We start from the raw sequence: 13,125 nt of genomic DNA on the forward strand, positions 1-13,125 counted from the left end.
AAACAGCTCCCCTGAGCCCTGCCAGGAGTGCTAAGCGAAGAGCTAGAGGTAACCCCTGAGCACTGTCAAGTGTGGCTCAAAAGCCAAGACCAAAACAAAAAACCAACATTTCATCTTTTCTTATAGCTACATAATATCCCATTGTATATATTATGAAAGCTACAAAGAACTTCTTACACAGTTTATGAAAAAATTTACACCCGAAATAACAAATATTAGCACTGTAGCATTGTCCTTCCATCATTCATCACCTTGCTCAAGCGGGCACCATTAACGTCTCCATTGTGAGACCTGTTGTTACTGCTTTTCACATATCAAATACGCCATGGGGAGCTTGCCAGGCTCTGCCGAACAAATATACTGTTTAGTACACTTTCTTTTTTCTTTTTGGCTTTTTTTGGGGTCTCATCCAGCGATGCTCAGCGATTACTCCTGGCTCTTCACTCAGGAATTACTCCTGGTGGTGCTGGGGAACCATATGAGATGCCGGGGATTGAACCTGGGTCGGTCTCCTGCATGCAAGGCAAACGCCCTACCCATTGTGCTATCGCTCCAGCCCTTTAGTACACTTTCAATGCACTTTTTTCCCCATAATGTAATAAAGATGAAACAATGAACATACCTGCTACATTCTAACAGTGTAACTTTAAGGCGGCCCTCAGTAAGTGCCCATTGCTGTATGTGGATGTGCTCGTCTTCATCTTCTTCAAATCCTTGCAAGGTTTGGAATGGAAAAAACGGCTTAAACCTGACAAAAGTGAAAAATAAGTCTAAATTTCTTATTAATAATAAATGGAAAGGTTCAAAGTATAACAATAAAAAAAAACCTGACAAGAAAAAAAAATAAACACCTAATATAGTATAAACCCCACAGAGCATAGCTTTGTTTTTAAATGGAAACAAAGTAACTAATGATAATTAGGATATGATAATAATATTAAACAACAGCTGACTGTGACAAAATATTCATCAGAGATGTTCACTCTTCATAGAGAATGGCCCCAACATTTTCAAAGGAAAAGCTTAGGAACTAAATCTTGTTAATACAATACCATAACTGAGTGCCCCACTCCCACTGCCGTGCCCACAGGTCAGACTCAGGGCCTCACACTTGTGAAGTGCTCTACAGATGAATTACATTCCTGGCCACAAGACTTCTGACTCTTAAAGAACATAGAATATTACTCTGTGATATAAAGCAGTAACACTGCACACAGCCAACTCTGATTCAGACCCCAATCCCTTGCACCCCTATCTTGCAAGGGGCAACCCCTGTTTCATCCTTAGCACCCCATGTGGTCCCCTGAGCACTGCCAGGAGTGACCCTGAGCACACAGATCCAAAAGTAAGCCCTGGACATAGTCAGGTGTGGTCCCAAAACAACAAAATCACATACACAAAGCAACTGAGGGTATAATCGATTTGGTTATAAACATAAGGTTGATAAACCATAGCTGCTTAACTTTTCTTAACAAATATAAAGCTAAAACTTAAGGGCAAGGAGTATATTCAAGGGGGTGGAGCCTCACTGGTATGTGCAGAGCCCGAAGTTTAATCTCCAGCACTGCATGGATGCCCAAGCACTACCATGCATAGCAGTGGACCCCCAAACAACCCTGGGTAAGGTCCTTATGCACTGTAGCACTGTCTTCCCATTGTTCACCGATTTGCTCGAGCAGGCACCAGTAATGTCTCCATTGTGAGACTTGTTACTGTTTTTAGCATATCGGATATGCCACAGGGAGCTTGCCAGGTTCTGCTGCGCGGGCGGGATACTCTCAGTACCTTGCCTGGCTCTCCAAGAGGGACAGAGGAATAGAACCCGGGTCCGCCGCGTGCAAGGCAAACACCCTATCCGCTGTGCTATTGCTCCAGCAGAGGTCCCTATACAAAATATAATTTAAAAAAATCTCGTGAGGGGTTGGAGTGATAGCACAGCGGGTAGGGCATTTGCCTTACACGCAGCTGACTCGGGTTCGATTCCCAGCATCCCATATGGTTCCCCCAAGCACTGCCAGGAGTAATTTCTGAGTGCATGACCAAGAGTAACCCCTGTGCATCGCCGGGTGTGACCCAAAAAGCCAAAAAAAAAAAAATCTCGAGTTTACTTGAATGTTAAATGAATAAATCCACTTTCAGTTTATTAATGCTTCTGGAAGCGCTTGTTAAAAGACTTTTGTATAAAAATACATTGAAAATTGAAGACAGAAATATGCATTCCATTTAAAAAGAACACACTAGAGTTTGAGAAACAATCCAAAAGTCTGAGATATGCTTTGCATGAGGGACTCCCAGGTCCTCTGAACATTGCCAGTAATAACCCTGAGCCCATCCAAGTGTGGTCCAAACTCCATCCACCCCCCCCCCCCATCACCACCAAATTTTAAATAACAGACCAGAATTGGGGATAGTTCTGTGGTCAGAAGTGCATGCAAAGCACGGGACTCAAATTTGGATCCTAACACGGCACCTCATGTATAAAGAAGGATGCAGTCTAATAGACATTGTAACTGATGATACAGAGAAACTGGGAAAAAAGCAGAAAAGAGTAAGAGAAGGTATTATAGCAAAGTTTTCATCTAAGTTGTAATCCAACGAGCAGAACACATTTAAAGTTGCTAAATCAAGAACAGTTGTAGGACTGTATTGAACAATATTTACCATGCAAAAATTATTTCATTTATCAAGCTCTCAGAACAGTTCTATAAGCTAGGTACTATAAATCGCCACCATTTTATAGATAGGTTGTGAAGGCACCAAGAGGCTAAATAACTTTACTCAAGGTTAAAGGGTCAGTAAGAGACAGAATCATGCTAAGAATCCACAACTGAGTACACAGGCAAGCCCCATCTCCAGACAGTGCCTCAACCCACACTCAACTTCTTCTGGCATACAAATGGCCCAACTGCAGGAGTGATCTCAGAGAGACACCAACCTGCTGAATCATCCCAGTTCCACCCCTCCTGGAGCACGTGGCCTAGATGTCTCCAAATTTCCCAGTACTGAGAGCCCAGTAGGGGCACAGCAAATTAGATGGGAACATTGCATAGGAGTCAACTAAACTCAGTGAGCAAAAACAGTAACAGAGAAAGCTCAACTAGTACTAAACAACTCAGTGAATTCTCAGGCAAGGACTTTAGTAATGCCTGCGATAAGTGAGACTATGTTGCAACAAGCAATATAGTTATTTTGTACCTTCGCACCTGTACAGCAAAGCCTGGCAAGCTACACGTGATGTATTAGATGTGCCAAACACAGTAACAACGAGTCTCACAATGGAGATGTTACTGGGCCTGCTTGAGCAAATCGATGAACAATGGGAGGACAGTGCTACAGTGCTACCTTCTAAGGGGGGCAGACAAGGGGGCTAGTGGGAAACCAGGGACAGTGGTGGAAGGAAGGTCACAAAGATGGTGGGATTGGCGTTAGAACACTGACTACCTGAAACTACTATATTATAGACCACTTTGTAAATCACAGTGCTTAAAGGTGCTTAAATAAAGTTTCAAACAACAACAAAAAAACTCTTAAGCAGCTGGTTCCAAAATCCATTTCTTAATTTAAAAATGTGTATTACTTTGGTAACATATTAAACATATATATTTAAATTTTGCACCTACAAGAGATGCCAAGATTCTCAAATATGGTTCTGAGAAAATCTTTTTTAACTTCTACATGTTTTCCCTCTGATTAAGATGTTTCTTCAATACAGTTCTATAAGCACCCTGAATGCCAGCTGGTGACATCTCGATCACATGGCGGCAGTAAAACTGTTTGCAAACACTGAGATCTCCAGAGAAAAAGGATTTACTATGAACATGATATAAAAATTGTCCCAAGGTCTAAATCTACTCTTGATTCCAGCATGGGCTTGTTCTTGCCCAAGTAATAAACCTGCTAGTTTTAGTTCAATAAATAGGAAAACTTACTAACAATTAAAGCTAATAAAATTAAAAAGGAAAAAAAAAAAACCAAAGCTGTTTCAAATGCCTTGGATGACTTGCTCTGTACTGCTGAAAATACTCACACAGAGACTGAATAAGGCTTTGTCAAAATAGAACATGTTGTGAAAAAAAAGCACAAAATTTAGAAATCATACATATATATTATTTATATTTAAGAACCACATAAATATCGTCTCAACTTCTAGAGATTTGTACCAATAATCAAAAGTGAATTGTAGGATGTCAAGTTACCACAGTTCTAGAGCACAGGCTTTGTATGTCAGAACCACAAGTTTGATTCCTAGCACCCCTCAGTCACCTAGCACTGCAAGGACTGACACTGTAGTGCCCAGTTGGAACCCTGGAGCATTACTGGGTGTGGTATAAAAATAGGAGGGAGGGGAAAGGAGGGAGGGAGGGAGGGGGGAAGGAAGGAAGGAAGGAAGTAAGGAAGGAAGGAAGGAAGGAAGGAAGGAAGGAAGGAAGGAAGGAAGGAAATGGTGGTTAATTTAGCTATTCTCTATGAGAAAATTTCTCTATAAAAAGCTTGAAATTTTCCATAATGAAGTTTGTTCTATATACTAAAGCAACTTGGGTTCTGCTTCCTTCCTCATAGCACTACCACTTGTTTCTCTGTGCTTCTGCATCAATATGCTTCTATAATGATGTCAAGCAAATCAAATTATTTTTTCTTAAAATTTGCTACTCTTGGGGCTGGAGCAATAGCACAGCGGGTAGGGCGTTGGCCTTGCATGCAGCAGACCTACGTTCAATTCCCAGCATCCCATATGGTCCCCCGAGCACCGCCAGGAGTAATTCCTGAGTGCATAAACCAGGAGTAACTTCTGTGCATCACCGGGTGTGACTCAAAAAGAAAAAAAAAATTTTTGCTACTCTTAGTGAAGTCAGTCTACAGAGAAACATACAGAATGGCCTACTATTCTACTAACCAATTCTATTTACTAACAGTATTTTAGTAGTATTTAATATCTACTATTAACTATTATGCTACTAATCAACCTATTTACATATTTGTCTTTCTAGTTCTTCCCACCACCTCCTCCTCTCATCTAAATGTGCATTACCGAGAACACACACACACACACACACACACACACACACACACACTCAGAGGTAGGATCAAATAGTGGTGATAAAGAGCAGAATCTGGAATCAGTTTAAATAGGAATCCCATTTTGCCACTTTCCAGCCATAGGACCTTGAATAAAATCAAATGACTTTAAGCCTCACTTTCCTTACAGTATGAGAAAGGAGGATCATAATTACACTTATCTGACTTTACTGTTAGCAGGAGTCCATAAAATAATGAAAAGCACTTAGCATCAAGCTAGCAATCAATATTACTTATCACGAATATTCAGATTAAATTCCTAGAAAATGTCTAGCACATAAACTGGCATTTAAAATCTACCTACTAAAACAATAAAGCTGTTCAATGATATAAAATACAACTTTGGCTTAATTAAACTACAATACTTAAAAAAGTTTTTGTTGTTTCTGGGCCACACTGGTGGTGCTCAGGGATTATTTCTAGCTCTAGTCTCAGGGATCACACCTGGCAGGGTTCATTTGGAGTGCCAGGCAATCAAAGCTGGGTCAGCCACATGCAAGGTAAAGCCTCACCACTTTACTATCCTCTCTGCCCCTTAAGTTTTTTCAATTATTTTATGCATGTCTTTTCCCTTTTATAAAGCCACAGGAATCAGAGTTAAGGGTCTGGATTTCCTTCTTTATTCACTACAGGACCCTGCTCACTGATAATAGAAATACATGTTTTACTTTATTCTCCACCTCTTTTGAGATAACTTATTCTTGATGAATTTCGTATGTTTCTCTAATTTTGCTTAAATATAATTTGTACATACACCATTAATTCATTCATTCTAACTTCATTTAATTCACAGACTACTGCTGAATCTGGAAATATCTACAATTTTCATTTCAACATCATTTAAGATATTAACTTTCCATTTTAACATTTAATAAATTAAAACAGGGACAGGGTTGGAGGAATAGCACAGCGGGTAGGGCATTTGCCTTGCACGCGGCTGACCCGGGTTCGATTTCCAGCATCCCATATGGTCCCCTGAGCACCGTCAGGGGTAATTCCTGAGTGCAGAGCCAGGAGTAACCCCTGTGCATTGCCGGGTGTGACCCCAAAAGCAAAAAAACAAAAACAAAAACAAAAAACAGGGACAAAGTCAATTCAAAGATTATCATTCAAGTTAGAAAACAGCTACAAATACTAATTTTTACCATAAAACATTAAATATAAAAGGTGACTCCACAAACAGGCAACAATTTGAACTCCCTCATTTTACAAATTGGGAAAATCAGATGCAAACAAGAGAAATATATTTGTTTTGGGTTTTTGTTTTGTCTTGTTTTGATTTTGGACCATACCTGGTGATGCTCAGGGATTTACTCCTGGATCTGCAGTCAGGAATTACTCCTGGAGGTTCTTGGGGGGATCATATGGAATGCCAGGGATGGAACCCAGGTCAGCTGTATAAAAGTCAAATGCCCTACCCAGTGTACTATCACTCTGACCCCAACAAGAAAAATATCTTAAAGCTAGTTGCAGATTTGAGTCCAAAGCTGCAGGTACAGTGACATCAGCATGGTGCTGTTTTAGGAATAAACATTTTAAGAGCACCAGCAATATAATTCTTAATAGTATTTACAAAAGCCAAACTACCTTGGTATGTACTCTGCTATTAAAATATCCTAGATGGGAAAGGGGCGGGGGGAGGGGGATGGAGAAAAGGGGGGAAAGAGGGGGATGGAGAAATCAAGGAGAAATAAAGAGAACAATTAAAAATAACCCAGAAAACTTTTAAATCATGAGGGGTTATTTTTAATATTACTGCCCATCTGAAAAATATAAATTCTTGCTAACCTCATTTGAAGTTTTGGTATCTCTTAGCCTTTAAAAAACTAAAGTATTTCAAAATGCAAATGTTACCACTTTAAAAAACTTTTGATAGAAACTTAGCAATTTTCTTCTAATTAAATAAACAGCAAATGTTTAAAGAAAACAAAATGTATTTATAGCTGTAATAGTTTACAAACATATAGTAAAACAAAAAAGCTTCTGTTGGACATGGAAAATGAGAATATAATCTTTGCTATGTAAAACAAACTAAACATATGTGCTGAAAACAGCCTAAGGAAATTTTAAACTCAATGAACACTTTAATAACTTTTGGAATTATCACTAAAATTCAGTTTAGTGTCATAATTAGTTATTTATGGATGAAATATGTAGGATTTGCTTCAAAAGAATTCATGGGTTGTGAGGGTCAGGGAGGTCACAGATAAAACAATCCTGTTTTATCAGGATTGGCCAGGCATTAACAACTGTTAAATTTGGGTAACAAGACCATGGGAGTTTATCTTACTCTCTACTGTTGAACTGTCTAAAGATTTTTAAATTTAAAAAGTCCTTTATCTTAAAATAATAAACTGAATATGATATAAATGTGAACTTTGCATTTTCAAGAGATCTGAATTTCAATTTGAGTAACTCAATTTAAGCTTTTTGAGCCTTATTTATATATGACAGAATATCACTATTATGGAGGTTCAAGAGTATTCAGAACTTCAGAATACTTTTCTGGCTCAAAAATTCAGCCCCCTTTCCCTTCTCTCAAAGTGTCTCCCTGTTCTTTAGACTAAGATTAGTTCTTTACTAATTGCTAACTCTTCATTCCCTTTGCTGCAATCCACAACTAATTTTAATTCCCATCATCTCTGATTTTCCTTTCATGGGTTTATTTTTATTTATTTTTCAGTTTCTGTTTGAATAAGGCATTTTAAGTGTTAAGCACATATGTTTAAGAGTAAGAACTTGGCTTTAAATTTTGACTATAATTTACTAGCTTTGTGGCGGGTTAAATTACTTCAAATATGAAAGGCTCAGTTTCTTCCTCTGCAAAATAAGGTAATTCTTAGCAACAATCTTACAAGGTTATGTAAGGCTTAGGTAAGAAATTTCACATAAACGCACTATGTCAAAGGCATAATGTGGTGTTTTAGAAATATATCTTACCAAACATTTTCTATTTAATTGTAATAAGTCTGTATGACACATCAAGCAGCAAAACGTCTTTCCTTCCAAAAAGAACTATTCCAGACTAGAATTCACTATGTATGATGGTCAGGCCAATGGCTATTTGTCTTCCTCAGGCTTCAGAGAACAATGACCATAATTTTAGTCACCATACTTTTTTTTTTTAAGTGAGTCTTTTGTAAGGATACCAACTTGCAAATAAAAGGAAAGAATGAACAATAATATACCTTCCTGCCTAAGATTTCACCTTTCTGTTACTAAGTTTTATAACTAAGGATTATATTAAACTGAATACATTAAGACACTGGCAATGAAACCCATGGAAATTTTTATTCTATTTCTGGAACTCTTTGGTGTGTACTACACTGACAGTGTTCAGATTTGGGGAAAATATTTTAATTTCTACATTCTTAAGAAAAAAATGTTATCCTAAGTAGACATAAAACCAATAAAAACAAAGGGGAAGGAGAATACTTTTATTAAAAATCTTCCTCTGCTTATCTACATACTCTTAACCTAATATGAAACTTCACTTTAAAAGAAATTGTTTTTAATTAAATCACTATGAGATACAGTTACAAAGTTGTTCACAATTGGGTTTCCCTCACACAATGTTCCAACACCCATCCCTTCACCAGTGTACATTCTCTTCTACCAACCTTCCCAGGTTCCCTCCTTCCACCCCCAGTCTACCTCTAAGGCAGGCGCTTGCATTCAAGCGCTCCCCTCCCCCCCATGCCCTCCCTCTCTCCCTTGTTCTACTTCCTTTTGGGCATTATGGTTTGCAATATAGGTACTAAAGGTTATCATGTATATCCTTTTACTCACTTTCAGCACTAACTTTTTGTCCAGAGTGATCATTGCCAACTACTATTGTCAGAGGGTTTCCTTCTCTATCCTAACTGCCCTCTCCCACACACCACTTTTATACAACCTATTTTCCAGAGAATAATCAAGATCTAAACTGCCTCATGATCTTAAGAAACGGTCTTATCTATACTGAACAAAAAGAGTGCTGAAAGAAGCTATATTCTCAATATAGAACAGCTGGCGATAAAGGTGAGTCAATGTCAATTGATAGTCTGTGCACCAGAGATAAAATATCAAATAGGATCAGTTGCTTAGGGAACCAAAAAGTAATTCTTATGACTGTACTGATAAATCTACCTTTTATTTTATCACAACCTACAATGTGAAGTTCCCTTGCCATAGTGGAGGATCAGTTAACATGAAATTCTTTTTAAAGGGGGTGGGGGGAAAACAATGACAAAATTCCTGTTTCTAACACTACTCTGAAGACAAACTGTCAGTGGACATATGAAAAAGTGCTCATCACCACTTATTACCAGGGAAATCCAAATCAAGAAAATAGTGAGGTAACATCTCACACTACCGAGAATAGCATTATCAAAAAGACTAGAAACAACTTGGGTTGCGGTAGCCAAAAAAAAGGATCTCAAATACAATTGCTGATGGAATGTTGTTCAGTCCAGCCCCTATGGAGCTTTCTAAAAAAACAAGGAGAGCTTCCATATGATCCAGTGATCCACTGGGTATAACCCCAAGACACAAAATTTCCATTTAAAAGAAATGGAAATGAACAAACGCACACCTTTGCTCATTGCAGCACTAGTACTATAGACAGGATATGGAATCAACCCAAATATGCAGTGAGTTGGATAATTAAGGTGTGGTACACACATAACAGAGTACTCAGCAGTCACAAGGAATAATGAAAGCAAGAAGAGAAAATACAATGGGTAGGGCACCTGCCTGCATGCATGGGCTGATCTGGGTTCAATCTCTTGCATCCCATTTGGTTCCCTGAGCACTCTCAGGCGTAATTCCTGAGCACAGAGCCAGGAATAAACCCTGTGCATCGCCAGGAGTGGCTCAAAAAAAAAAAAAAAAAAAAACCCGAAAGTGGGACAACTGGGATATCTCTTTTATACAAAATAAAAACAAAATTTAGGTCAGAAAAGCAGTTATCAGTTTAATCACAAGACCACTACACTTTTTTCAAATTAAGGACTCGAAAGAGCTGTTTATGGTGTTACCAACATTTACCACATTAGAAAGAAAATAACACTTTCTTTTTTATGTTTTGCGGTGCCAGTGATTAGCGCAGGACATCCACAGAAGCAAGTGCTATACTGCTGAGTTTTATTCCTGGCCCAAAATAACACTATGTTTTGAGGCCACACCCCGCAGTGCTCAGGGCTCTTCCCAATGGTGCTCAGGGAACCCATGTCCTGCATTCAAAGCCCTAAGTAACTTTTTTGTTATTTCTTTTTGTTCAGGGGTTTGCACTCAGCGGTGCTCAGAGCTTACTACTCGCTCTTTATCCCCCTACCTGGAACAGTTAGTTCAGGAGCAGATGGGGTTCTGGGGACTGAATACAGCAGCTGCAAAGCGAGTACTCTACTGCTATACTATCTCTCTGGTCCCCCCAAAAACTTTTAAATATAAAAATACACAGCTCACATTTCATTAGTTTCAGGAATGATGTCAGGTAACTCCTGGACAACTCCATTATACACTTACTTCTAAGAGGAGGAGAGTGAAAAAAGGCAAATAACCTTCCGTAATATTATGGAACTACTGACTTAGGGATCCCTGTTCCCAACATTAGAATGCTAAAGATCCAAAGGGGACCCAAACAAACATACTCTAGAAACCAAAGTTACTGTAGCACATTCAGAAATAGCAGTGCTTCTTAAATTCAAAACTAATCCGTTATCTTACTTTTAATACATCTTGTGTATCTTAATACATGGAAGGACTATTTCTTACAACTAATTCTCTTTGCAATATATTAAGCATAAGATCTAGTGGATGGGATTGCGGGGAGGGAAAAAAAATCTTAAAGCAAACTTCTACCTTCTCTACTGTGTAAGAATAAAGCACATAATAGAGAAGTGTGGTCTTCTTAAGCCAATAAGATATGTTAAACACACAAACACACAAACTTCATATCCCAGATATGAAGATGTAACAAAGATCTGAACATAAAAATGAGAAGAGAAAGTTAGTAGTTAAGGTTGTAACTCTACAGCTTCCTTCCCCGCCCCCCATTTAAACAAAAGAAGCAGAGCATCATCTGAAGTATAAATGATTTTACTATTTCTGCTTTTACTTCACCTAAAGTGGAATAGCTTATTAAATAAAAATCTTTAAGATGATTTAATATCTGTATGTGTGAGACAAATCTCCAAAAATGTGTCATATTAAATTTGCATAAATCTTTTCTCTAAGAAAATTAGAAATTTTGAGTTTTATTTCGATATTTAGTCTCAAAAATAAGTTGCACATCTTGCCCAAGGCTACACTAAATAACAAATAAGTGGTAATTCCAAGAAAGAAAGAAAAAATATTTCTTATTGTCTAATCCTACTGTTTCATAACAAGGGGCTGAGTTACCTTCCAGAGAAACTTTGAGAGCCTAAGACACTGGGCTGGGGAGACGCTCAAAAGGCTGTGGTAATGCTTTGCGTGGCCTGGTTCAAGACATGGCACCACAAGATCTCATCAATCACCAACCCAGAGCACCCCAAGGTGCAGACTCGACACACACACATAAAAAAGCACAGGGCATTCCCAAGGTCCCACAATTATTACTAGAGGCTGGTTGAGCACATGCTCATTTCAAACAAACATTTAAGGATATTACTCTGATGTGAAGAACATGCAATTTTAATCCTGATTAAAACCTGAAGTGACATACTAAGAATACCTTTCCCACTATGGCAATAAACCAGACATCACTTGTTCTAAATATTACAGAAAATACACTATAATAATGGTGAGGGAAGGTTTTTCAATGCATTAGCAAAATAATTATACAATGGATTTAGCTATATCAGAATGACTTTTACTTCCCATGAGGCACATTTCACAGAACTAAAAGGCTTTGAATTATTTACTCTCTTGACCAAATGACTAAGGTAGCAAGACTGCAGTTGGTAACCACAACCATCTTTAGTAATGAGTATGAGTATTATGTAGTATATATGAAAGACTATCTTGTGAAAAGGACACCAAATTAGCAAACAATACAGACACTTCATATAGTACTGAAGATACTGATGTTTGCCAAAAAGATATTATCTAAGAATTAAACAGTTGCATTTCAAAATATTCTTGTAACCAACTACTAAACTATCTTTTCACTAATTAAAATTTTACAGAAAAACCAGAAATCACTTATAATGCAGATTACACATATAAGATATTGACTAGACCTTTGAAGAAACACCATTTCTAACTATTCTTTGGTAATATTTACTCATATCTTATCAATAAAACACAACTTTATTGTGCTAATCACAGCATTTTTTTTAGGCACAAATAGAACTAATTATGCTGGAGAAGGGAAATTTTTTAGCTCTTTTGTCAAAGTTATGCAAATTGAAGCAGACATTTCAGTACTCCACCCACTATATCATCCACTCCTTCCATTTTCCCAACAATACATGAAGAATTCATGGGCATAAATATTCAAACTGCTGATTACAGAAGACATGTCCTAAAGCTTTCTGATTTCATGAAAATAATTAAGAACCTAGACCCAAGAAAATAAACTCATTATTTTGGTAATTTAATTACCAGGGCAAAGAAAATACAATCTAGTTTATCAAAACAGACCTTTATGAAGAACGTGAAATCAAAAACCAAGGTTTCTGTAGTATTAGGAGATTGCGAAACAGTCCTTTGTTTTATGTTTGAGTGATGGACTGTGAGGAGAGATGGTATACAAAAAGTGCAAGACAGACCCTGAGGTAGTACAAATGACCTCAATCAGCAAAACTGAGAGAGAAAGAGGTACAAACAGACCTTAAGGTAGTACTAATGGCCAGATACCTTAATCAGCAAAAGAGAGAGAGAGAGAAAATTTATGTCTGTGATTCCTTCCTCTTCATACTGACTTCATGATTTGAATTTGATTACCCACAATCATATACCCATTTTTATGGTGACAACTTGCAATCTTTAATAAAAAAAAGTTTGTTTTATACAAAAAACAAACAAAAACATTGTCCTCCTGTTGTTCATCGATTTACTCGAGTGGGCCCAGTAATGTCTCCATTG

The 13,125-nt window shown here is 37.8% G+C and overlaps 1 protein-coding gene across 1 annotated transcript in view; it reads right to left on the reverse strand.

Moving 5' to 3' along the window:
- The window catches only part of PDZD8 (PDZ domain containing 8), a 69,056-nt gene that overhangs the window by 43,423 nt on the left and 12,508 nt on the right, over window positions 1-13,125 (reverse strand). The window contains exon 2 of the mRNA XM_056121045.1: window positions 623-748. Coding sequence (XP_055977020.1) covers window positions 623-748 — 126 coding nt within the window. The remainder of the gene's footprint in view (window positions 1-622; window positions 749-13,125) is intronic.

The sequence above is a fragment of the Sorex fumeus genome, unplaced genomic scaffold (assembly GCF_029834395.1).
Source record: "Sorex fumeus unplaced genomic scaffold, SorFum_2.1 ptg000043l, whole genome shotgun sequence".
Lineage (NCBI taxonomy): Eukaryota > Metazoa > Chordata > Mammalia > Eulipotyphla > Soricidae > Sorex > Sorex fumeus.